Source organism: Lacerta agilis, chromosome 2, assembly GCF_009819535.1.
Source record: "Lacerta agilis isolate rLacAgi1 chromosome 2, rLacAgi1.pri, whole genome shotgun sequence".
In the NCBI taxonomy this organism is placed as follows: Eukaryota; Metazoa; Chordata; class Lepidosauria; order Squamata; family Lacertidae; genus Lacerta; species Lacerta agilis.
In genome coordinates, this window is record NC_046313.1 from 40749428 (window position 1) to 40775411 (window position 25984).

Sequence of the window (25984 nt, forward strand, 5' to 3'; positions counted from 1 at the left end):
GGCTGCCCTCTGACCATTCAAACTAGGTTTCATAACATAGTTAATTATACATGGGACAGTGGTGGTGGAGATTTCTCAGTATCTGTTGTGGAGCTTTAAGAGGTCACACAGGCAAAACGGTGAAATTATTGAGGATAGTTAGATTGCATTAGGTGCAGCACAGTCTCTCTCACACACCCAAATTATATTCCAGACCTTGAATTAAGAGGTCAGTAAATGCCAGTCCCAGTCCCTTACTTTTCCTCTTTAGCGTTGAGTACAGCAGGTGGCTGGTTGTGTGGATAAGGCACAAGGTGTCACATTTGAACCAACATGTGAAAGAGGAATTAATCCTAAAGCCACAGGGATTCCTGAATCCCTGGAGCAATTTAGGAAGAGGAAGGTAACTGGATTTCTCTAAAGAGTCCTAGCCAGACACCCCAGAACCAAGCAGATTGTTTTTTTTTTGCAACATCCTGATCTTATACCAGCAGCCAGTTTCTTGTTATATACGAGCAGCTAGTTGGATCTGCTCCTCCTGTTAGGATCGGTCTGCCTGTCATTAGGAAATAAGATCATTTGGAATTCAAAATATAAAAGCAATCTACACCAAAGAGGCAATATACATTTTTTGCTGGAGGTTTCAGTTCTAAGACCCTGTCTTCCAAAGCCAGGCCGCAGAGCACAGGAGACTGATAACTTCTGTGAGTCATAACAAGCACACCTGATTCCAGAATAGCAACAGGAACATTTATCCCATAGCAGCAGACTCTGTAATAAGAAGCAAAAGAAAATGAAATGAAATGAAATGAAATGAAATGAAATGAAATGAGATGAGATGCACCCATTTTGGGAGAGTTTACTTCTGCAGGGGAGCCTCATAGGAACGTGGGGGTAGCCATGGTGGCATGCCATAATGTACTGCCACTTACCTAAAACATTTAGATGAGCACAGCAAGGACTGCCTGTCCTAGATAGCTCCAAACAGCTAGGGGGGAAAAATGAGAAAAAGAGCCTGAAAACGCTCAGGCCACCTTGTAAAAAAGAAAAAAAACAGCAGCAAATACATGAGTAGGAGCAGACCATTCTCAGAAAGAATTGTACACATGCAAATTAATCTGCATATTCTGATCTGATCATGATCTGTTGGATGCAGACTTGGAAAGGTGGCTCCAAATTGTGGAGCATACTAAAATCCTCCCCCATCCCTGTTCAGGTGGCTCCACAGGCTCCCAACCACTAGTTTCAGTGTCCAGAACCCTTTCTAGCACCCCAGCTGGTGGTACAGCAACCCCGTAAAAAGCCAGCCCATCCTTCTTTGACTCTTGAGCTCAAGGCTGAGACTGTTAACAACAGTTCTTGGCTCTACACAGGGATTAGACAAAGGATGAAAATAGAACTCTCAGCTGAAAGGTGAAAAAGTTTGATGGCCTCTCTCACTTTAATGGTAGCCACCAGTGAAGATTTGTCATTTTCCCTGCAATGTCGCTTGAAATGACTCTACATCATGATGTAGTGTAATTCTGGGGCATCACAGGAAAATAAAAATGGCAGCTGCAAGCCTGAGGAGCACCAGTGAATTTCAAAATTTGTCCCCCTTATTGCATGGCCTCTGATTGGGAACATAGAAGGAGGAGGCTTCTGTCTAGTTTTGCAGTCCAAGCAACAGCAGAGGGTTTTGCATAAGAAATGGCAATGCTGATTCCCCCAGATGATATTTGCCCTTTTAAAATCAGATTCTAGTGGTGTCAATTTGTTTAATATAATCCTGGTTTTGTACAACTGATGTAGATGTCTGTCCCCAGAAGCAGAAGGTTACTCTAGTATGTAAGAGGATGCAGAAGCCAGGTGATCTAGGGTTGTGCACTGGTAGACCTTGGGAGCAGATAGAGGTTTAGAAGAAACAAAGAATATTAGCAGGAGAGGAGCAATGCCTGGTTGCAATGTTGGTGGTAGAAGTTTTTTAAAAGGATACAGCAGAGTTGGCAGAAGGCAAAGGATGGGTGAGACATGGAGAGGGAGGGAGACTGGCTGGTAGCCAGGGAGGGTGGATCACTGTAATGGAGAGAGCATTGATCAGCCATGTAAATGGCAATTGATGAGGCTGGGCATGTTGAGTTTGTGTTTCAAGAAGCGTGAGGAGTGGTGAGGTCAAGAAGCCAGGAAGATGAGCACAGATTTTAAAATCTCTGGAGAAAAAGATGAGAGCCAGGAGTCAGACACAGTTCTTGTTTACTGAAGTTGATTATGGATAGTACCAAAGGACCAGCTGTGAGGGCACCATTATGATATGCTGGTGGTACTCTCTCACATAATGTGTGGTTAAAACAAATACACCCCCATTTTGCCTGCGAAACTCATTGCCCCAGAACTGAATGTTACTTGTTAAATTCTGTGTAAGGAGTAATAGTTATTGTTGAATGTTTTTTTATGATCACAACAGACAATTCCTGAGGCTACAATAGTTAATATTGTATCTGTTAATATTAGTCACTGAATCATGTATGTGGACCAAGTAACTGATAGGTGACAGGAGAGCAGGAGTGGATATAAGACTCTTTCTACAGCAAAATTAAATTGTGTGAGAAATTAGATTTGAATGCTCCCATATACCTCAATCTAAATAGGTAAAGCTCTGTAAAATATCTGAAATTGACCCTTAAACTATATTGGGAGTAGGAGAATTCAGTGTCACAGAACAAGGAATTCCAGAAAAGACAAAGTCATGGGTGTTTTGTTTTGTTTTGGTACGATAGGGTAGTTTTTATTTAGCTATTGGGAAACTCATAAACCTATAGTTGTCTAGCTGTAGTCCTAAGAACATAAGAAGATCTCTACAGGTTCAGAATTAATTTCCACCCAGTCCAGTATCCTGTTTTCAAGAGAACCCTGCCAGGTGCCTCTGGGAAAACCACAAACAAGTCCTGAAAGTGCCAGCCTTCCCTGTTGCTGCTCTCTCAGCAGAGGCGTCTTTCTCATTGGGCTTAGTGGCACATTGCATCAGGGCGCCGGCCTCTCAGGGCGCACCAGGGAGTGGGGGAGCTGCACGGCTTTGCCGGCGGCCGCCCCTTTTCCTGCAGGCCGCCAGAGGTTGGCGGGGTGCAACAAGCCACTAAGCCCTATGGCTCCTCCTCTGCCGCCTCCTCTCCCTCTGCCGCAGGCACCCTCATTCCCTCACAGCCTTTCCTGTCCCCTCAGGGGCAGCAGCTCGAGCCACGCCAACCTGCCCTTTGCGCCCAGCCCTAACCCGCATCCCCTCAACACAGCGGCGGTTGCCGCTGACTCCGAGTTGGCGCGTGCCTCTTTCCTTCTCCTCGGCCCGCCTACCCCTGAGGCGCTGCTGCTGCTTGTGCTGCTCCTTCTGGGCGGGCCACTTTTCGCCTGCTGTCTCGTGCAAGGAGCCCCAAGGCGGTGGCGCCGTTGTCCCACCTCCCTGCCCAGTGGCATGGAGGAAAATTCTGCCTCGAGCCCCCATGCGGGAAATGGCGTCTGGCCGGGTGGCTCCCAGAAGCGCGATGTGGCAGACGAGGAGCCGCTCCTCGACTCTGAGGCGGCGGCTGAGTATGAAGATGCAACAGCGGTGCCTCCTCCTCTGCCTCGGCCACGGGTATCCCCTCAGCTGCCGCCCGCTGAGCCGCTGCCCTCGTCATCTGAGGGAGCGGCGGGAGTGGCGGTGACAGGAGCGGCTCCCAAGGGGCCTCCTCTGCATCACCGGTGCCCGCTGCCCCAGCACCACCACTCCTCATTCTCAGGCCGCTGGGCAGCAGCGAGAGCACCAGCAGCAGGCTGTCGTTGTCAGGCAGCGGAGGAGGAGGAGGTGCCCCGGAGCCTTTCAAGCAAGTGCAGGGTTCCAGCGGTCTGGCCAGCCCCGCCGCGGCTACCACATCGGCAGCATCTTCTGTGGGTGGCAGCTCCCGGGGCTATGAGGTGGTCCACAAGTTGGGCCCCAAGTTCTAAATTCTGGGAAAGGGAGGGGCACCAGAGGGATCTTTGCGCCATGGCGCCAGATGTGCTTAAGACGGCCCTGTCTCTCAGTAACTAGTATTCAGTAGCTCACTGCCTCAGAACCATTTTATCCCATTGAACCAGACCTTGGGAGGGATGTGCCAAAAGAAATTTCATTTCCATGTCCCACAAAAAGCACCCAGAGGTAAGTTTGGGACATAAGATGCCCATTAACTGGGACATTAGAGACAGATCTCTCTTTGAGGCATTCCTATATTGGAAACAAGACTTTCTTGTAAACTAATTTTACACCACCATTTTAGTGTGTTGCTAACACTAAAAAGTTTGAACCCCATGAATCATCCCCTCCTACCTGCCCTCTTTTCGAAAGCACAGATGAGCAATATGTATGCTATTCTTTTCCTTTTTCCCTTGTGGGTCATCAAACTAGAAATCATGGGTGTTTTTTTTTTTTAGAGAGACACATGTTCATTCAATTATACTCACAGTCCTCCCTAAGATCCTAATTCAGTTTGGATAATGCACTTGCAATAGAAGTGAACTATAGACTCACTATCCCCTTTCCCACTTAGAATGCGTGTGGATATTTCATTTTGCCTCTTACCTTTATATATATACTGCAAATATGCGAGTGTTATTGCTGCCACACTACCATGCTGTCCTGGAAGACGTAGTTTTGCTATGGAAGGTGAACGTGCATGAAATGCCTGCAGCAAGGTTCAGTACTTTTAAGGTTGCATACAGGTGTACCTGCACATAGGAATGGGACAGTTTTTTCTACTACAGGGTGAGCTCTGCTTCTCCCCTGCCTTCACTTCTCAAAGGAGGCGCATACAGTATGCAAACTGAAGCCGGTTGTTGTTACTCCTTTGCCCCTCTCCCCCACCAGCCTTCATTCAGGCATTCTACTGTAAATCTCAAGCATGCGCATCCGGTACTTTGTTTTCAAGTTTTTAAAGAAAAGGCTTTCACAGAGTGTATTCAGTCTTGTACTGCTGCTCTGAGAAATGGGAGAGGTGGCTTTTTGATTGACATAAAGCTCCATCAGTCATTGCTGTGCTTCTGCAGCAAACTAGAAGAACAGTTTTCCCATAAGCTCAGTCCTGGGAGAAGATGTTGTTTAGCTCAAAATGCGGCGAGTGCGTCTCCACAGCAGGCTCCCTGTAAAAATGGCCCGTGTTTGTTTTTATTAGCAGCCATTCTACCTGGCTGCATCAGAGGAGGAGTCGAAACAGCAAAGCCTAATACAACAGCTTCACTAGGACCAGCTGTCATGTGGCTCTTCCTCTCCCAGGGCTGTCATCTGTTAGTAGCCATTTCACTTGGCTGCCTCTGGAGAAGAGGTGAGACAAATTGACCCCACTTCATTGGCTTAGCCAGGCCCAACTGCCATTTGGCTCCTCACTTCCCAGAACTATCTCTTCAGTAGCCATTCCACCTGGTCATTAGAACAACAATAATAGAATTGTATATAAGAATTGGCTCTCTCACATTTGCTTTCTTCTTCTTCTTCTTCTTCTTCTTCTTCTTCTTCTTCTTCTTCTTCTTCTTCTTCTTCTTCTTCTTCCCTGTCTCTTTCCCCCATTTTATATTGTGGCTGTTAGACTAAACCTGTGGGCAGGGTCTGTGGTATTTTTTATTTTTTTTTATTTTGGAGGGGAGGATGTTTTTTGTATAGCACTTATGTCTGGCTAGAAATATGAAAATATTAGCAATAATGTATGTTTGCTAGCGTTGTTGATAATTTGGCGTAGCCACAGAATTTGGGACGACAGGCATTCCACATGTTGTAATATGAAACAAGATGTGATGTCTGTGTCTATTTTTCCTGTGAGACGGCAGGAGAGCAGTACCAGCCAGATATCTTGGCTAATTAAACCCACAGCAGTTTGTACTTGAAAGAACCTGAGGGGCTGTTAAAACCACAGGAAACTGCCTTAAACCAAGTCTGACCCATCTAGCCTTTAAGTGCAGGGTTTTGTTTTTCCACAAATTGGCAGGGCAGGTCCTCAGATCAGGAGTGTAGTATTGAGGGCGTAGACCACCCCAGCTATAAACCTGATCGGAATCAGACTCCCCACAGCTGCAGTTTTGCACTACAAGAAAAGCCACCATGAACAAGAGGTGTGCCCCACCCCCCAGTTGTAGGCATAGGGGCCGCAGTCCAGATCTGGACCACAGCAAGAGGGTAAAGAGTTAAAGCCCCACCCCACCCCCCACACACTCACTATGTTAGGATCCTAGTTGAAAGACCTCATACTGGTAATTTGTGTAAAAAGCAAAATCCCTGAATAAGTATGCAATTAAATGGACAGGTGCATAGCTAAATGCACAGCTTAGCCCTCAGTATTCTTCACTTACTTTGTTATGGGCAGGGGGTTTTCCAGCACGTAAAAAATGTTAATGTTCCAATAGTCTCTCTCATTTTTCTAAACACTGGGCATTCATGACTGCATGAAATTTCCCTCCTTTTTAGGGAACATATTATTTGTATACCGACCATGGTCAGCTCTGTCTTTCTGCTGTGCTATAACCTTTTCAGTTGTACTAGGCAGCATCTGCAGCAGGTGCCTGTGTTGTTTGTCTGATGGTATTTTAGCAGTGTACCCCTCAACCATTCCAATTTGAGCGGGACATCCCAGAAGCAATTGCAGCTTCTGATTGGATCTCAGACCAAAATACCCTCTTTTTTGGTCTCACACTCTCACACAAATCTCCTGGCTTGCCCACTTTCTCAGAAGGAGCTGTACTGTATTAGGGAACTGCGGGTTGTAATAATGTTTGTTTGTTTGTTTGTTTGTTTGTTTGTTTGTTTGTTTGTTTGTTTGTTTGTTTATACCCGGCCCATCTGGCTGGGTTTCCCCAGCCACTCTAATGCTAGACCTACTCAGAGTGTTGGCCCATTGAAATCAATGGACTGAAGTTAGTCAGTTGATCTACTTTGAGTAGGATTACCATCAGATGGATTTCTTTGTATCAAGTTTCCCAAACAGCTTGAGACTGGGAAGTGCTCTACCCATGGAATTCACACTCTGTTCCATGAGCTAATCAAGCTAATGCAGACAGCAGAGCTCACTGTTCCAGGATTGTCTCTCACTATATTCCCCACTGGCTTCCAAGAGAATTTGTGGCAGCCAGCAATGCTCCATGAGCCAGTGGCCATGAATCCCTCCAAGACAGCACTGGGGTGAGGAGACTGCACTTTGCACCAGTATTCATGGCACTATCCAAGTTTTTTGGAACACTGGGAGTGAATTTCAGTGAACGAATTTGCTAGATAACTCCATGTTAGTGTTTGCGCACTAAATGTTTGACAGACGTGGGTGTGTGGCTCTAGGGGTTAGAAATGGGAAAACTAAGCAGTGAGTGTTAACTCCTCAAAGGCAAGCAGCACACTACCTAGCTATGGCTGTTATTGCTGCCTACCCAGGAATGCAAATATAGAGTAGGGCTGTCAAGCAACTGCCAGGCCCCAGAACATGGCTGGTGGGCTGCCTTTGGTTTGGTGGGTCGCAAGTTGTTCAGGCCTGCCCTAGAGGGTGGCAACTGCACCTTAAACTTTGGTTACCAGGAAGAGGAGAAATTTGAAGAGTAGGTCCATCCTCCTTTCAGACCCTGATTTGATTTGCATAATTGCTCACTCTTAGAGCAACTACATACTACCAGAAGTCTGTCACTTTTGTTAGAAAGAAGTGGAGTAAAAGCTTTATGTCCTGTTATACCCCAAAATGGAGACCACCCTACTATTGGAAGAGGGGCTGTTATGTACTGAGTTGAATAGGATCCAAACTGCAGCAGTCTGATTGGTCCTAGAACAATAGGATTGAGATTGCAGCAGTCTGGACTTCCGGCGGCGGACGCCATTGCGGGTGGTCGTGGGTTGCTTCGGCTGCGAAGCACCCAGTCCATCCCGGGGGTTAGGAGCCCTGCTACCGCAAAGCGGGGCTCCGGTTGGGGTGCGGGAAGAGCGTCCCGCACTCTGGGCTCCCCGGCTGTGCCCGTTGTGGCTCCGAACCCTTCCCCCGCTCCCCCTGTAAAGGGGGAGTGGGGGTGAAGGGACGACGGAGCCGGGCTACAGGGGAAATGCCCCAACCGGGATGTAAATGCGGCGACAAAGCCTGTGATGAGCGTCTAAGTTCTACCTGTCATTAAGGAGCTGTTAAGAACCCAGAGGCTGTAAGTAATTGATTGACTCTTTGTTTTCCTGGAACGATCTGGGGGAAAGAAGAAAGGCAGCCCGCCTCCCTCCCTTCGGGTGGTGAAAGAAATTAACTCTTTAAGTGACTGCTGCTACAACAATCAATTGAAAGCATTTGGAATTTGAAAACTGAGTCTGTTGAGATCTCCTTTTGGGGGTTAACTGAGGAAAAAATATCTCCATTTGAAGTTTTGGTCTTTATACTCCGGCATTGGAGAAATGGCGGCGACTTGGACTTTCGTGGGAAAAAATTGAAACAAAGGAAGGAAGAGACAGGAACTGAAACTTGATACCCATCCTCCCCCCCAAGATGCTGGATTTTGCGCTCGTGTTGGCATTGAATGATTGGGAGGATGAGGAAAAGCTTACTGTCTTTCAACTGGAACTGCTTGATCGAAAACTAAAAGCCTTGAGTGGAATTATAAATGGAAAGAACTTATTTTCCACAGAAGAGGCTTTTCAAAAGTTTTACACAATGGAAACAGACTTTTGCAAAGAGCTGGGAGAGGTGTTGGAAGGATGGTCTGAGACGGCTGGGCAACTCCGAATGGAAGGGGGGCCGGTTTCTGGGGGTGGCAGCCCTGGAACGGGAAGATTTTCAATATCCAGACCCCGAGGTGGCAGCTCGGGGGCAAGGGACATAGAATTAAGATTTCTACAAGAAGAAGTAGTATGGCACAAAGAAACGGAGAAACCCAGAATGGAGGAGATGAATATCCTGAAGCTCGATGCAAGGTTTGTTGTGAATGCAGCCCGGATCTGTGGACATCCAGAAGAAGATAATTGGAGAACCGGTTCTGGTGAAAGGCAGGAAAAAACAATGGACAGAGGGGGAGTGGGTTGAAGTATTAAATGTATAATCTGAATGGCCTGCCACGGTATCCGAAATCGGAGTGTGAAGTCTGTTAATTATAAGTTTATTCTAAATAAGTAAGGAGATATTGAACTTTAAGTTAAAAGCAGCATGATAAACGATAGAAGAAATAAGTTTAGCTATAAGAATACTTGGTTAAGATTTGGGTTATAATGCAAAGATTAAGACAATTGTGTTTTTTTTCTTTTTAAGTAAAGTTAAATTTTTTATAGAGAAAAGTTGTTAAGGAAATAGTTTACTGTTCTAAAACCGAAGGTGTATAGGCGGGGGAAGTCAAACGTCAAGATTTAGAACTAGAAATTTTTTTTTGTAAGGTATATAGATAAGAAGAAGAATCCTGACATTATGTGTATTTGTATTTGTTTTGGTATTTGTAGGTGTGGGGTTGGGTTTGTGTTATTTTGTGAAAATGTCAATAAATTCTGTTTAAAAAAAAAAAAGAGATTGCAGCAGTCTGACTGGTCCCAGAACAATAGGATTGAGATTGCAGCAGTCTGATTGGTCCCAGAACAATAGGATTGAGATTGCAGCAGTCTGATTGGTCCGCAGGAGCCACCCAATCCAGCTCCAGGTGGAAGTGAATCCGCACTCCGATTGGCATACAGGAGTATCCCGGAATTAGCCAATCACGTGGGGCCCATTGTGTAAATAGTGTATATAAAGCAAACGTTTTGGGGGAACTGCATTCCTCACTACTATGAGCTGAATAAAGAGCATGAAATTCACACTTGACTCCGAGTATACTTCAGGGGCACTGGGTGTGAGAGGGGGGAAAGGCAGATTGGGGTAAATTAAATCCAAACTGGCAGTCTCAGCCAGCAATAAAAAATCACTTTAAGAATCAAAACAGCACAGTCTACAGGGGCCTGAAAGAGGAAGATGCATGTTAGGGAAATGAGAAGTGAAAAAGAGAGAGCACTTTCAAATTATAGATTGGCATGACCTTTCTCAGCAGCTCTGATTTGATAGAGATCTCTGAAAAAGCCAAGCAGTGGAGAAGGTCCACTATATATGCTCCAGTCTGCTCTGCAGGAATCTGTTGCTGCACTCACTTTTGCTTTCCCAAGAAGTCTTTTTACAATGAGATGGATTACACTGATTATTCATTTGTGCTCATGTGGCATGTGGATCATTTGGCCTTGATGATTTCCTGGATCAGTCTATCCCCAAAATTTTGTTCGAATTTTATTATTTAGATTTTCACTTCGCTTTAGCCTAAAAATAAAATTAAAAAGGCAGAGAAGCAGGGTACAAAATTGTCCCTATCCCATTCTTAACAATAAACATGATAGATAAAGTAATTACAAGCTACTCTCAACTTATGCTGTGGTTATGTCCTGCGGATAGTGCTTAAAGCCAAAACCACATATAGTCCAAAACACATTTGGTTCAAAGATTTCCCCCTCTTGTTGCCTGCCCCCTTTCCGGCCCTTTTAAAATTAAATTTGCCAAGCATGTAAAGCTGAATGTGCTTAAGTTGCAAGTCACCTGTGCTAAATATTTTAAATTCTGCATAACAAGATTTTATGATCCTGCAATTAATGCAGCACATGCACAAACACTGCCAGTATTCCAGTGCTAACTGCAAGTCTGGCACTAACTTTATTTGCTTTTAGGCAACAGTTAAAAACTCATCCCTTTGCCCAAGCTTTTGGCAGGAAGAGGTTTTGGGGAGATGCAGCCAATACTAGTTGTCTTGTTGCAGGAGTATTCAAATATTCATTGGGAATTTGAGTTTTATTTATGTGAGAGGTGATGGTTATTTATAACATATTTTGATTTTATTATGTGACCCACCCTTGGATCTCCATGTGATGAAAGATGCAGTAGAAATTTATTAAATAAATAAGCCCAACGCTGCTTCAGGTGTTTACGCTGCATTTCTTCATTTCACTTTTTAATTTGTATACTCCCTTTCTATATTGCTATACACAAGACACTTTGCAAGCTCAAGAAACAACAAAATACACAACAAAGATAATACATTCTTATAACAGTCTAATTCAATACAAGTAAGTCATTTTAAAAATGACTTAAAATAAAAACTTATAAAAAATAAAGTAATACAGTGGTACCTCGGAAGTCGAACTGAGTCCATTCTGGAAGTCCATTCGACTTCCAAAACGTTTAGAAACCAATGCGCGGCTTCTGATTGGCTGCAGGAAGCTCCTGCAGCCAATTGGAAGCCGTGGAAGTTGCGTTGGATGTTCGGGTTCCAAAGAACATTCGCAAACTAGAACACTCATTTCCAGGTTTGCGGCGTTCAGGAGCTTACTGGGATTGGCATGGTTTGGACCACTGGGGCTAGCCGTCACCGGGGTGAACCGGGACATGGATGCCATATGCAAGGAGTTTCCAGGGGTTTTTGATGGGAAATTAGGACAGTATACAGGGGCCCCCATTGCCCTACAGCTTGACCCCGCAGTACGACCTGTCAGGCTCAAGTTCTGCCGGGTCCCGTTCGCCCTGAAACCCCATATAGACGAGGAATTGGACCGGCTCGTGGAGCAAGGAGCGCTGGAGCCTGTGCCTAATGCACCCTGGGAAAACCCGGTCGTCATACCCGTCAAGCCTAATGTTTCGGTCTGCATCTGCACAGACTACAAATGTACCATAAACAAGGCCCTCACGGCCCATGCATACCCAGTGCCAGTGTTCAGCCATGTCCTCGCCACCCTGGCTGGGTCAAAAAATTTTGGCAAGCCGGACTTGCCACTTTTTGTAGTCTCGGGGGTGGAGATGGTGAGGCTCTACTTAAATTGCATATTTAAAGAGGAAACATCCACTTTAATGTTGGATGGGCTTTCTGCTATAGTACTTTCCCACCATGTTCGCAGATCACTTTCATGCACCCACCTTGTCCTCTTTTCTCTGTGTCCTGTGCATTTTTGAAGGTGCCCTGGATAGCTAACCAGCACATCTTTTCATTCCTAGCCTTTTGGGAAAGGAAACTAGTTTCTTCCTACCCAAATTGGTTCAATTACTCTCCTGTGCCTTCCCACCCCACCCCCACCCCCCATGTAGGTCTCCTATAAGCTTTTTGAAAGCGGTTGTGTTCCTTCTCCCTGTAGATTCTCTAAAAATGTAACATGGCTGGAGTTGATGCATATGACTGTTTCTAAGAAAGAATAGGGCATCAGTGAGCCACCCACACTCTCAGATTCTCTTTCTTTCCTAGTTTCAGTTCACACAATCACAGAATCATAGAATTGTAGAGTTGGAAGTGACCATGAGGGTCATCTAGTCCAACCCCCTGCAATGTGGGAATCTTTTGCCCAACATGGGACTTGAACCCACAACCCCGAAATTAAGAGTCTCATGGTCTGTGGACTGAGCTATTTACTTGATGAATGCAGCATCAGGTTATTTTTTATTTTTTATTTGGTGCATTTATTACCCACCCTTCACAAAAAGTCCTAAGCTACCTTATACCACAATAAAAGATTAGAATACAGTATAGAGATAATCAACAGTTAAAACAGCAATCAACAAATAATTGATTATGACCCCTTTGATGACTTATTCCAAGGATGGGCAACTTGCAGCCCTCTAGATCGGGGCTTTCCAAACTGTGTGTCATAACATGTTAGTGTGTAGGTGTGTCATGCGAACGCTCCCCACACTCCTCCCGGGGTTGGAAAGGGGTGAATTAAACCTCCAGTTTGCTAGTAAAACTGAATTACTGTGTCACGAAATGATGCATGTCTAAAAAGTGTGTCACCAGCATGAAAAGTTTGGAAAGCTCTGCTCTAGATGTTGATGAACTACAGTTTCTATCATTCTTCACCATTAGCTATGCTGGCTGGGACTGATGGGAATCTAACAACACCAGGGCAGCCATGGCTCAGACCCCCTGACTTTCTCTGTCTCTCCCAAACCCATTGTCAGATGGAACCATGGGGTCAGCTCGTATAAACATTGAGCAATCATGGGAAAGGAAAGCAGTTAGATAGGAAGAAGTTCTTAGAATAAATGGAAGTACAGAGAGATCTGTGGAGAGAAAAACATGGGGCAGGCAGACCAACCTGTGGTTGTGGAAAAAGAAGAGAAACCATTATTGGATGAAAAAGCAGGCTATCATGTTGTGTGGAGTGGAGTGAGGAAAGGGGGATAGTGGTGAGGTGGAAGTGTGGAGTGATTTGTGAGTAGGAAACTGAAAAAGAACGGGTAACTGAGAGATGGAGTGCAGACCAAGAAGAGAACATGTGCATTGCTATGGGGTGCAAAGAGAAAGTGCTGTGGAGTGGAAAGAGAGAGAAAGAGATGCCCATAGTAATGTTAAGAGAGAAGATATTGTTGTGGGGTTCAGAGATAAAGAGAGGTTTGACATGAGAATAATAGTATTATTTCTCTCTTTTTTATTAAATTGTATGACGGAAAATCTAAATAAAAATACAAAAAAAAATTAGAAAACCCTACATAAAAATGGTGACAAAAATGTGTTTTTTATGGTTATTATAGTGAAACAGTTTGTAATTAAAAGTTAGTAAAAATACAGCAATGGCCCTTTGGGTGATTTCACTTGTGTCCTGCTGAACAGCTGCATGCTGCTTATTCTGACGAAGGTGTTCTTGGGCAGTAGAAAGACAATTTCCACTTTTTTGTCGAAGGCAATACTTCACATTTGTCCCAAGCAGTCTTCTGTTGCTGGGATACTGTATTATTTTCCTGGTGTTTGGGGGATGTGAGATTTTTATTACTAGCAAGGGCTGTATCATTGCAAATTGGATCACCTTTTAGAATGTGGCTTCATGAACATCAAAAGCATCTGTTGGAAACCTCAGTATTTTCCCCAAGGGGCATATAGCACCTTTGAGGAGTAATTTAAATCAAGAAAACTGTACAGGGAGGAAAGAGTCATCATCCTGCCCTGCACCTTAAGTCCTGATTAGATCCCCTTCCCAGCTGCTATGAACTTAAAAAACGAAGCACAGGCAACCCCGATCATGGAGTTCCTACAATATGCAGTTAGGGTAGCATATCTTAATTGTCCGAAAAAGTCTACAGAGTTCTCACACAATGAATCAATAGAGTTATCATCGATGTAGAACCAAGTTGAACCCAATGAGTTTGCCTCCTCCAGAAGCTCAAAAATAAATGTTAGGCAGAGACAATGGTTTGTTTGTTTGTTTGTTTGTTGCATTTATCTACCACATTTCTGCGAAGGTTTACAATTTTAAAATAGTAAAACAAATAAATGATATAAAATGTAGAAGGAGAAATTCTACAGTGCTCTAAGGCAAGCGTTTTGGTCCTGCGCTTCCTTAGACAAATTTCATGCATTTGAATTAATACATGAATCTGTGCAGAGGCCATTTTAGTGTGCTTTAGCTCCTCTACTAAATTTAGATCCTCTGGGAAGTACTTCACCCCAAACCAGAGGTTGATTATTAACAGAGGAGCTGTCTACAGAAATACCTGGATATATAACCCCCTAAACCAGCTTTTCCCAACCTTGGGCTATTCAAATGTTTTAGATTATAACTCCTATCATACCTTTTAAATAGCCATGCTAGCTGGGGCTCCAAAACTCCTGGAGGGCACCAGGTTGAGGACATCTGCCCTAAACTTGCTCTGTAACCTGATACTATCATATGCATGGTAATAATCAACGAGTTATTCTTTTATCCCAGGACAAGTTGTCATGTAAACAATAGCTGGGTAGATTATGGCAGATGTGAAGTTCACAGTTTCACTTTAAAAAAAAAAAAAGGAAGCAGAGGCCTATGAATGATGCAAGATAATCAGCAACAAGAGAGTATGAATAACCTCAGAATAGCAACCCTTGAGATAACAACCTCGAGTTCTTGACTGTGCAAATAAGCCCAGGGTGTGAACTGAGTTTTCTCTGTGCGCATGATCCACATGATTTCTTGACGTCTCGGTCCTACTCCTTAACCACCCACCCATTTGCAGTTATGAGGATAATACTGAGCTTTCTTTCACATCCGCCCTCCCCCCATCCGCCCCAGATAAGATAAGAAATATAGTGTGCTTGGGATTCTCAGAAGCCCTAAATAAATGCTAAATCTTACTATTTTTAACACCGTTCACCTCAGAGAGCTCCAGTGTAAGTGATGAGGTAGAAATTGTGTGAGGTTTAGATTGTTCTTGCACCTGTCGTGAGTCAACAATTGTGTCAGATATTTGTGTGGGAAGGATATGGTTAGACGTAGAAGCTTCTCAAGTGACTGTGGAGTCCTTTATGTGTTAAGTCATCTGGCTGTTCAGTGCACTCTTGAAGGCTGGGGTTCACCAGCTGCCACAGTTGCACAATATCTTTTTGTTCCTCAACCTATAGTTAAAAGGGAGAAATGGGGACAAGGAGTTGTTAGTGGCTCACATATATGCAATCCATACAAAGCTCTACTTCTAGTGCCCTACAGCCACTGCTGAGTAGCCAGGCTTCACAAAAGGGTTTGTTCCATTAGCACATTCCTTGGGGCAAACCTGTGACCCGTTGCTAATGTTGGCTTTCAAGGTACAGAGGAGAGACAAGCTACTTTCTGTTGGAGAACTATCTGCATACAAGCAAAGCATGGCTGGGATTCTATTGCAGGAGGCATTTGATAGCAGGGCATGGAGCAATGACCAAATGGTTTCTGTTGATGGTGTCAGTAAGACAGAGAAAGACCACAGAAGACTCATTTCTGTACTTGCCTTAACAGGTGAAAGAAGAATCCTGGTTCTGGAAGTTGTCTTGTTTAGGAGCTAGGACAAAAAACCCCAGAAAGCCACGACTTCCAGGAAGAACTTTCTAGCACAGACCTTAACTTTAAGTACATGTTTTATGGGCCACTAGTTCTGTTGAGATGTAAAAGTGGGTTGTTCACCTTTGCAAGAAGTTCAAGAGTTTCCTGTTTCCATCATCTTTGCTGCTACAGTCTTTTACATACTCATGAAATGTAACAATCCAATGGTCTAATGCAGAGCTTTCCCAAGTTGGGTCTCCAGCTGTTGTTGGACTACAACTCCCATCATCCCTGACCACTGGCCCTGGTAGCTAGGGAAATGGGAGCTGTAGACCCAACAGCTGTAGACCCAACTTTGGGAAAGTTTGTTCTTATGGACTTAGAAGAAATATCTCTTGAGCCTTTCTCCTTGACATACAAATTGTCTCATACAGAATCAGACCATTGGTCCAACTACTGTAGTCTCTACTTCCTACTCTGAAGGCCAGACTAGATGTGCACTTAACACATGGTAGACTGTAGCTTATTTTGTTTTCTTAAGTAAGGAAAAGGGCAAGGGAGACCCAATTCTTACTGTAAAGGCAGTTCATGAGAAATGAAGTCTTATATCTGCACCCCACTACTGGGATTGGAATGGAGATCATTGACTCTCCCTCCCCCAAATATACTGTATATTGGAGGACTAGGGAAAAGTCAATTTGCACCAATGATCCCCCCCCACACACCTAAAGCTCTAGTCCCACAATTAGTGGCAACAGTTATGGCATGGAATCTTTATTTCAATCTTAGTGGGAAGTGGGAAGATAATCCCCTCCCACTGCATGTTGTCTTTACAGTGAGAATTGGGTTCCCCTGCTCCTATAATTACTGAAGAAAAAACAATATGCATAACAACCTACAACCTGTGCCTACTAGTTTGGCATAGCCAGCCACTCTCCAAAGACTCAAGCATAGATACTGTATATCCTAGCCCAGCTATTGGACAACCTTCAAATGGAGATGCCTGGGACCTATCACAGGAAAAGCATATGCTCTGTCATTGAGCTGTGGACCCTATCTTCCAGCATCAGTGCTGAGGTATGTGCTGTTTGTGTATGAAGGGCCAGCTTCAATCCTAGCATCTCTAAAGACCTCAACCTGAGACCATTGATTGCTGACAACTCTGCTGAAAGTCAACCACTGGACTACCTCATTTTAAGGCTGCTTCTTGTAACCTATGTCGTATACTCACACGTAAATCCAGGGGGAAGGGACATAGCTCATTGGAAGAGCATCTGCCATGCATGCAGAAAGCCCCAGGTTAAATCGCCAGGTAAGCCTGGGAAGGACACCTGCATGAAACCCCTAAGAGCTTCTGCCAGTTAGTGTAGACAGTACCGACCTTGGTGGATCAAAGGTCTGACTCAGTGGCCTGGTTCTCATGTCACACTATGTCAAACTCTGGCTTTATGTGTACATGTGAGTGCACAGGTACTCAGGGAGGAGAGTGGCCATTTAGCTCATCTGCAAAGATATAGGTTTATTGAATAACAACCTCACTATCGACTCTTTCTATTGGTAGTTAGAGTGACAGTTGCAGTCGTTGTGAATGAGCCAGATTTTCTTGTGATCACATCCGAGGGATTCTTGTACCTAAGAATTCAGGAGGCATCAAGGTGGATTGTTCTTACACCACATACAGTCGTATCTCATGTTGCGTTCGCTACAGGTTGCGAACGGCACTGTTTACAAACGCAGCAAACCCGGAAGTGTTTACTTTCGGGTTTCGCTGCACCCACACAAGCAGAAGCGTTCTGCGCAGGTCACGCATGCACAGAAGCACAATATCACTGCTCTGGTTGCGTACTTTTCGGGGTGCAAACGGCACCCCGGATCGGATCAGGTACGTAACCAGAGGTACAACTGTACTTGGTTCAGCTTGCCCATCCCTGTGTTGTTGGGCTAGCTAATTATGAGGCTACCTTCCAAGCATTGATTTAGGGGCCTTGCTTTAAGGCCTATTCTGAATGGTTCCCATGCAAAATGTGTCCCATTATGTTACCATCCTATAACTTCACCCTCTCTGTCTTCCTCTTGCAGAGTAACGATGCCTCAGGGAGCGCTTGGAACTGGCTGTACTTCATCCCCCTCATCATCATTGGATCCTTTTTTATGCTCAACCTTGTGCTGGGGGTGCTTTCTGGGTAAGTATGTAGCACACCTGTCCCAGACAGAGCTTGGAATTGCCTTTCACAGCCCTGCAAATGAAATGAAGTTTAACAGCAACTGAACACCATGACAGGGTTCATTTCTACCTTTGATCTTCAAACACTCACCGTGTAGCTCTGTGTCTTGATTTTGTGTAGCTCTGTGTCTTGATTTTGTTTCCCTTCTGTGGTATCCCTTCTTCTTTACAGAGAATAAGGCTATCAGCGGCTAGTAGTCATAATGACAGTGCACTACTTCCAGTAACAAAGGCAATATGTCTCTGAATACCTGAGGATCACAAACAAGAGAGTGCTGTTGCACAAAGGTCTTGCTTGTGGACTTCCCAGAGGCATTGTTGTTGTTGTTGTTGTTGTTGTTGTTGTTGTTGTTGTTGTTATATTTGTACCCTGCCCATCTGACAGGGTTGTCCAAGCCACTCTGGTTGGCTTCAAACAGATATAATACATAATAAAACATCAAACATTAAAAGCTTCCCTATACAGGACAGCCTTCAGATGTCTTCTAAAAATTGCATAGTTATTTATCTGCTTGACATCTGATGGGATGGCATTCCACAGGGTGGGTGCCACTACCGAGAAGGCCCTCTGTCTGGTTCCCTGTAACTTCACTTCTCACAGTGAGGGAACCGCCAGAAGGCCCTTTGAGCTGGATCTCAGTGTCTGAGCTGTACAATGTGGAGTTCAGGTATGCATCTGATTGGCCATTGTGGGAAAAGAATTCTAGACTAGATAGGCCTTTGGTCTGATCCAGAAGGGTTCTTCTTAGGTCTACTTATTCCTCTTGTAATTCAGCCAGAGTCATGCAGAACCTCTAGCAATCTGTCCCATTCTTACCTACAGGGAGTTTGCCAAAGAAAGGGAGCGGGTAGAGAACCGGCGAGCATTTCTGAAGCTGAGAAGACAGCAGCAGATTGAACGGGAGCTCAATGGCTATATGGAGTGGATCTCCAAAGCAGGCAAGTACCGCTCCATGCCTCTTAATCCCACATGCCCTCTTCTGCTAGTTGCTGCACTTCCTGGCTTTTCTGTTGGAAGCTGACTTAAATATTTTATCCTCTGGTTTGAGTGTAACAGGTTATTATTCTTCTCCACATTGCTACCTTTATGACCAACAAAATCTACACTACAAGTTCAGCTCAAGTGATTCAGAATTGCTGATTTCTCAGCTTTGCCTTATGGGAAACTCCCACAATCTTGCCTGTCTCTGTAGTAGAGACTGACTGGTGTGTTAAGCCAGGCTCTGAGCTGGTGTACATGTGAACATGAAGTTTATCAAAAAGTGCTTCAGACCTACCATAAAAAACAATAAGTGGGGGAGAGATTTTGTGTTATTAGTTGCTATTTACTTATTTCACTGAATGAGGCTTTTGTTAGATAAATTTGTGATTTTGTCCAATACATGAAAAGTTTCCAGCTTTTAAGAAACATCTCAGTTTTGTAGTTTTGCTTTTGGGATCTTAGAGGGTGAACTTCAAGAGTTGTTTGTTGAAGTTTTGTTCTGAGAAAAATATATTTGACTCTTTCAGCTGAATATTTCAATTTCAGTGAATTAATAAAATCAGTTTAACTTGCTGCTTATTGCTTATAATGATTACTTATTGCTTATAATGATTACTTACTGCTTATAATATTATATACTAGTTATAAGAAATAAATTCAGTATAAATATTTTGACTTGGAAGTATCTGGTTCAGAAAGCCTCTGAAAACAGAAGCCGAATTTTATGTATCTTTTAATCACTGCTGTAATTGTGGATGAATCAGAGGACTTCTTGAACCCTAATAAGGGCCAGACTATTTGTGATGTGATTGTCCATGATCTGGATCTTCTCTTTTTAATGTGTTTGTTTTTTACTTGTCTGGAGCTGCTAATTCAATCAAGGGAAAAGCACTTGAGGAAGGGAGTGTTTAACCCTTTCCTCCCACACCCTTCCCCAAACTAAATTCTTCCCCCAAGCTGTTCTTGGCTTCCAAAGTTCAGGGAGACATGCTTAGTGTCTGTGTCTGTGCCTCTGTTTCTGTACACCTCTGTGTAGCTAATAGCTGCACTAGAGTTGAAGGTGTTATTTAAAGGATGGAAATGGTGTGAGAGAAAAGGGTTGAAAACTACCTATCCAACAGTACTTCTCCAATCAAATGCATAGCCCCACATTGTTACCCTGATCACTGATCTCCTTATTTGTGTCTAGTGTGACCTGCATATAATGCACTGAGCTGAGCTTCTACTTTGTGAGTCTAGTGACAGAATCAGCAACAATGGTGCATGTCACACTAGGATGGGTGCTGATGGGCACTGAATGTGGACAGCAAATGACCTGTCTTCCTAGGATTTTGTTTGGGTCAGGGGTGCATAGTTATCCATATACAACTTGCAGCAGAATTCTTGTCTCTGCACAGCAGATATAAGAAATCTCAGGTTGTGTGCACTGTTCACAGCACAGCACAGATGGAGAAGTGATGTTAATGTACGTACCCCTTGCCATTTCCCTTGCACTGACCAGTGGTCACATCTTAGTTTCATGAGTGGTATTAAAAACATATAACAATATGTGGATAATAGGGAGACATTTTGAGAATTCCCATGATACATATTCGGGTGTATGTAAAAACATCCCCAAGGCCAAATAAAAAGCTGCCCTTCCTTTCACAGGTTCCTGCCCAGGTTAGTTTGTTTTGGTCACTTGGCTTCCCTTTTCATTGCATGAGAGGTGGGTTTCTTTGGGCAACTGTCTGCCCAAACATGTTCTGGAGCTACCCATCTCTTCTTTGATGCATTTGGCTCACTTGCCTCCTACAAAGCTTAATGCTGCCCATAGTTTAATTTCGCACATTTGTCTTAGAAGAAGTGATCCTGGCTGAAGATGATATAGAAGGAGAGCCTCGTCACCCCTTTGATGGTAAGCCACTGTCTTCTACAGACTATTTTATGCGGGAGCAGGAGGGAAGCAGCAAGCTAGCAGTCACATTGGGATGTGGGCTTGATCTACTTTTGTTATGGACTGTATAAGGATTGTTACATTCAAGCAATGGAAATGCAGCAACTGTGGTTAACTGTGAAAACAATAGCTGAAAATCATACAAAAATTATGGCTTATCCTAACAGGTGGTATCACTGTAGAAAGGTCTTCTACCCCAGTGGAGGGAACTGTTGTTTCTGCTGGTGTGGTAAAGTGGATAGACTAAAGGGCTTGGAGACCTAGGTCTATACTTTAGATCAGTCATGAAATTAGTTACAAATGTTATTTGCAAGTGTGTGTTTGTAAATCTTTGTGACTGCTTTATTTATGGGAAAGCAGGTTCAAGAAGGAGCAATTACAGGTGGGAAGGTGCAGATAAATGTTAATTCTCTCCTTACTTGCTATTTTCCCACTCCAGATGCATGTTTACCCTTGTATATCTGTAACCCTTCAGGAAGTAAAGTTCCTTAAGGGTATGGTTGCGAGTGTTTTGGAGGGGGAAATTGTGTGTAAAAAATGGTTTAAACTTCCTCTCCTTGCTTTTACCTCTCTGAATTACTGCCTCTCAAATATGCTTTTCCACAAACAAAGGACTGTCAGGGTTTTTAAAAAGCACATTAACATGTAGCATCTAGGTTGGTCCTCAGTAAGTGAGCAGGGAATCGAAAATGGTTCGATCTACTTTGCTTCCACTTGGTCCCAATTAGGTGAGTGGGGAAAGGGCATGAACTATGGGGTCACCAATGCGGTGCCTACAGGCCCTTGAAATTTTGCTGGTGTCCACAAAGCCTCTGAGATCTCACCTGCTCTCGCTCCATATCTCCTTCACCATGAGGTGGAGAGAGTGGTTACCTTTCCCATCCTTGAGAAGTACATATAGCTGAAGCGGGGAGCAGGAAGGCTCGTGTTCTTTCCCCCTTTCTTTTTCAGTTTGAAGTGCTTGTTCAAGGTTCAGTTCAGAGTCAGATTGCTGCATAGAAAGCAGATTAACAAAAAATGTAGAGGGAGAGGGTAGAAGGGAAAGGGGAGAGGAAAATTGAGTTGCTAGACAGAGAGGGGAGAGGAGAGAGAATTGGGTGCCAAAGAGAGAGGGAAGGCATGTGTGCTCGCTTATGAGTGCACGCACACATGGGATCCAATAAAACGGGTCTTCCTGAAACTGCATACTTTCCTCATAGGTTCCCCTCCTTAAAGCCACTATCAAGTCACAGATCATGTCTGTTTCATTGGCTGAACCATAAAAATAATGGATACAGTTCTTTCCAGCTGTGTCATGGCACAAAGATACCTGGATCCAATACATTAAATGTTATGGACAAGCATATTTTTAAATGTATGTATATATTTCATAAAATTTGTACATCACTTGATTGTAAATCCCCTCAAAACTGCCATCAAATCATAAGCCACACCTGTGTCCAAAAATGTGTTCTGTGATTTGTTAGTAGTCTTGGTGTCATCCTATGTAAAAATCACAAGGGTCCATGAGGATCTGTGCCCTGGATCAGTGTTTCTGTGGTGCTGGTAAGCACCGGAAAAGTGATTTTTACTGTGCAGACCACCAATCTAAGCTTTAGTTTCATGATGGGTTATTTGGGGACCCCATGTAAAATCATACAATTTCAGGAAGGTCTGTTTTAATTCTAATGGATCTGACTTTTTCCCAGACCTCATGGAAAAGTAAAGTCTGCCTACATGCACACATCTGGGGATGGAGATTTACCAAGAGAGGGGGGTGGGAAAGAAATAGCCAGAGGAGTTGGTCCCCACAGCACTCTGTGTTAACAGGCCCAAAAATGTTGGCAGCCTGAGGTAGCCTGTGGTAATCTCTGTGCCCTTTTCACTGCTTAGATCAGGAGTGGGAAACATTTCTCAACCTGTTGGTTGCATTCCTTCATGTCAGCCTCATGCCAGGGGTAGGTGGCGCAATGGAGGTGCCTCTTCTTTTTGTATAGTAGATTTTATTCCAGGCACATGCAACAGAAGAGGTTTCTATACCTCCTCCCCATTTTTCCATCCTCCATTCAAGCAAGCAAGAGCCATGAAGACATTTTCCAGATAGGGAAAAGGGCTTGAGGAGGAGGCAAAGCAAGACTGGCGATTGGTCCAGCATGTGGAGAGTCCCACGGGTCAGATAGAGAGGGCTAGAGAGCCATAGGCAGCCTCTGGGCCTGAATATCACCACCCTGGCTTATATATTCTATATTAGATGGTTTATAAATTCTTAAAACAAAATAAGTAAAAATAAATAAATATATTTTGGTTCTGATGAGTCTAATCAAGGGACCTTGAGGATAATGTCTGTTTTTCTTGCGATGTTCCTATTGTTGGAGCTCTTCGGAGGGCCACAATCAAGAAAAGCAAGACAGATCTGCTGAACCCAGAGGAAGCAGATGACCCGCTGGCTGACATCTCCTCAGTGGGTAGGTCGAATAGGCATGGTGGGATGGGGTGAGGTGCAGGAGTCACCTACTGTTTCAGACTCGGTGCCTACCATTCATCCAGACATACATTTGGGGACCTACTTACTAATTCGTTACCGTCTATGTGTATAATGCTCATCTTTGTTGCCACTTACCCAAGATCAGGGCATGGCCTGGTAGCAGGTCCTGGTCCACTAGCAGAAGAACAGTGTGATGGCCATTCCCTAGGAGGAGTCTTAAAATACGTAGCTAAGTAAATATGAATGTTAGCAGACTACAACAGATGTGTGTTTGGGCACATGCAAGTGCTGCTGCTCTGTCAGAGATCACGTTTCTAGTGCTGCTCCTTATAACAAGCAGCAGTTACTGTACCAACTGGCATTCGTAATTGCAAGTCTGCAACCACTAGCACCTTCTGTGGAATCTTGTCAGTCTTTCTACTGCATAGGACAGTGCTTGGAAGGCAAATAGTGAATGACAGGCCACTATATTGCTTCTTGTACACTGTTTAGTTCAGAAGTGTGGCTATTGTTGGAGGCAGCGTACCAGGCCAGGGAGGCCTTTGCTGTCATGCTTAATAGAAGTTCTTTGGCTATGACCAGCATCAAATATCTCATGAGCAGCAAAGAAGGAGCACCTGGTAATCCTCTTCAGGACAAATGTAGCTGATGAGGCCACGCTCTGTAAAGATGATAAGACTTCTTCCTAATAGAGGGCTATAGTCGGTTATGCCTATTGAGGATCGAGATGAGACCTTACTGGCAATGAGATATATTCCACATCTACCTAGTGCAGGGCCAGAGACTTTCCTGTGGTGCTTTATGTGCTGTCATTGTCACAGAAAGGATACTGGGTTGGATAGACCACAGGGTTGAGCCAGTTTTGGTAGGTTAAATGCCCTAAGACCTTTTTCTTTCTAATGTTTGTCTCTTCTTGCCAGGTTCACCCTTTGCTCGAGCCAGCATCAAAAGTGCCAAGCTGGAAAACGCTACTTTCTTTCACAAAAAGGAGCGGAGGTTGCGTTTCTATATCCGTCGAATTGTCAAAACTCAGGCCTTTTACTGGACAGTCCTCAGTCTGGTAGCTCTCAACACTTTGTGTGTTGCTATAGTACACTACAACCAGCCAGAGTGGCTATCTGACTTCCTCTGTGAGTACTAGAGCCCCTGTATTTTTGTTTTACATGGGGAGCCCTCCTGATCCTTGTCTAGTAGGAGTTAGGGAAGCTTGTTCAGTTTTTACTATAACAGGCCCATCCTCCTTTAGCCATGGACATTTATCAGATGCATAGCCAGTTACAAGACAGTGGTGGTGGTGAGTTCTATATGAGATCCGTGTGATTAAACTCTCTCTTAAAGTTAGCATCTGTATTAACTTCAACTCCTGGATATTGTTGTTTGGTTTTATTTATTTTTATTTATACTGAAATATATTTTAATTCAGAAGGTATCCTTTGATCTCTGCTATGGGAAGGAAATTGTTGTATAATACATCACCATATTATGTTGAACCTCTCTTTTAAATCTGGTTCCACCTTCACCAACATACTGAAGAAAAGCAATGTTCAGCAGCACTAAAGTGCATTAGTGTGGAAACAACCCATTTTTAGTCTTCCGTTCACAGGATTTTACTTTTATTTTAATTTTGGTATGGAGGAGCATTCAGTCATGTGACTCCCACCTGCAGTCTGAAGGAATACAGCCCAGTCCCAAATTTACCAACCTCAATGAGAACTAGGTCATGAAGACATATGACTTCTGGATTATATTTTTTAATTCTGACAGGAAGGTTGCTGTCTGATCACTATTTTAAGACCATTTATGCCTTCTAGGTTGTGTGCCCTCCCCCTGCCGCCCCAGGAGTCCTTTCCTGTGCTGGGCTGGAAGAGCATCATAATTCTGATGGGGGTCTATTTCTGTATCTCAGCACTTATTGCTACAGAAGATGATAATTGCTGATGTTTCTCAGCTCATGGGAAAGAAATCTAGTAAGCTTGTTGTGATGCAAGGAAATTGTAAACAAGGGCTCCTATGCTATGCATGCTTACTTGGGAGTAAGTCTCATTGAGCTCAACAGGACTTACTTTTCAGCAAGCCTGTATAGGATCGTGCTGTAGGAGATCTTTCATGTTCTAGAGCAGGGGTGGTGAACCTTTTTCAGCCTGAAGGCTGCCCACCGCAATCTGGGCATCCTTCCAAGGGCCACATGCCAATGGTGGGCAGGGCCAGGAAGGAGGGAGTAATAAATGTAATTTTTACCTTTCTACAGTAGGCTCGTTTCCGTAAACCCTCAAACACCTCTCTGTCTTCTCCATTCAGGTGAGCAAGAGGCATTATCAGAGTTCAAGGATGCATTCCATCCAAGCTAGAGCCCCAAGGGCCAGAAAGAGAGGCCAGCTTTGGGCCCTGAGCCTGCGGTGTCCCACCCCTGGTCTAGTGTGCTTAGGTTCTCCATAGGATATAGGTCTCTAGCAGGTGTCAGCAGTTTTTCAAACAATAACATATTACTATGTATTTTGGCTTCTTTCATCTAGGGAACACCAAGAGAGGCTGCTTCTGTTTAATAAAGTGGAGGGTCATTAAAGGTTGGGTGAGGGGTGGTTCGTGCTGTGGAAACAGATGGGGGGGTCATTTTGTCAGATGGAAGAGCTTGGCTCTGACCCTGTACCTCTCCCAATTTCTCTGTTTGT

General features: G+C 44.1%; 1 protein-coding gene across 26 annotated transcripts in view; it reads left to right on the forward strand.

Moving 5' to 3' along the window:
- The window catches only part of CACNA1A (calcium voltage-gated channel subunit alpha1 A), a 267437-nt gene that overhangs the window by 135336 nt on the left and 106117 nt on the right, over positions 1–25984 (forward strand). For 19 of the 26 annotated variants that reach the window (XM_033139731.1, XM_033139730.1, XM_033139749.1 and 16 more), the window contains exons 9-13: positions 17789–17892; positions 18757–18872; positions 20756–20812; positions 23200–23295; positions 24236–24445. In XM_033139731.1, the coding sequence (XP_032995622.1) occupies positions 17789–17892; positions 18757–18872; positions 20756–20812; positions 23200–23295; positions 24236–24445 (583 nt within the window). The remainder of the gene's footprint in view (positions 1–17788; positions 17893–18756; positions 18873–20755; positions 20813–23199; positions 23296–24235; positions 24446–25984) is intronic. The other 7 variants (XM_033139736.1, XM_033139757.1, XM_033139742.1 and 4 more) reach the window with 5 other exon arrangements.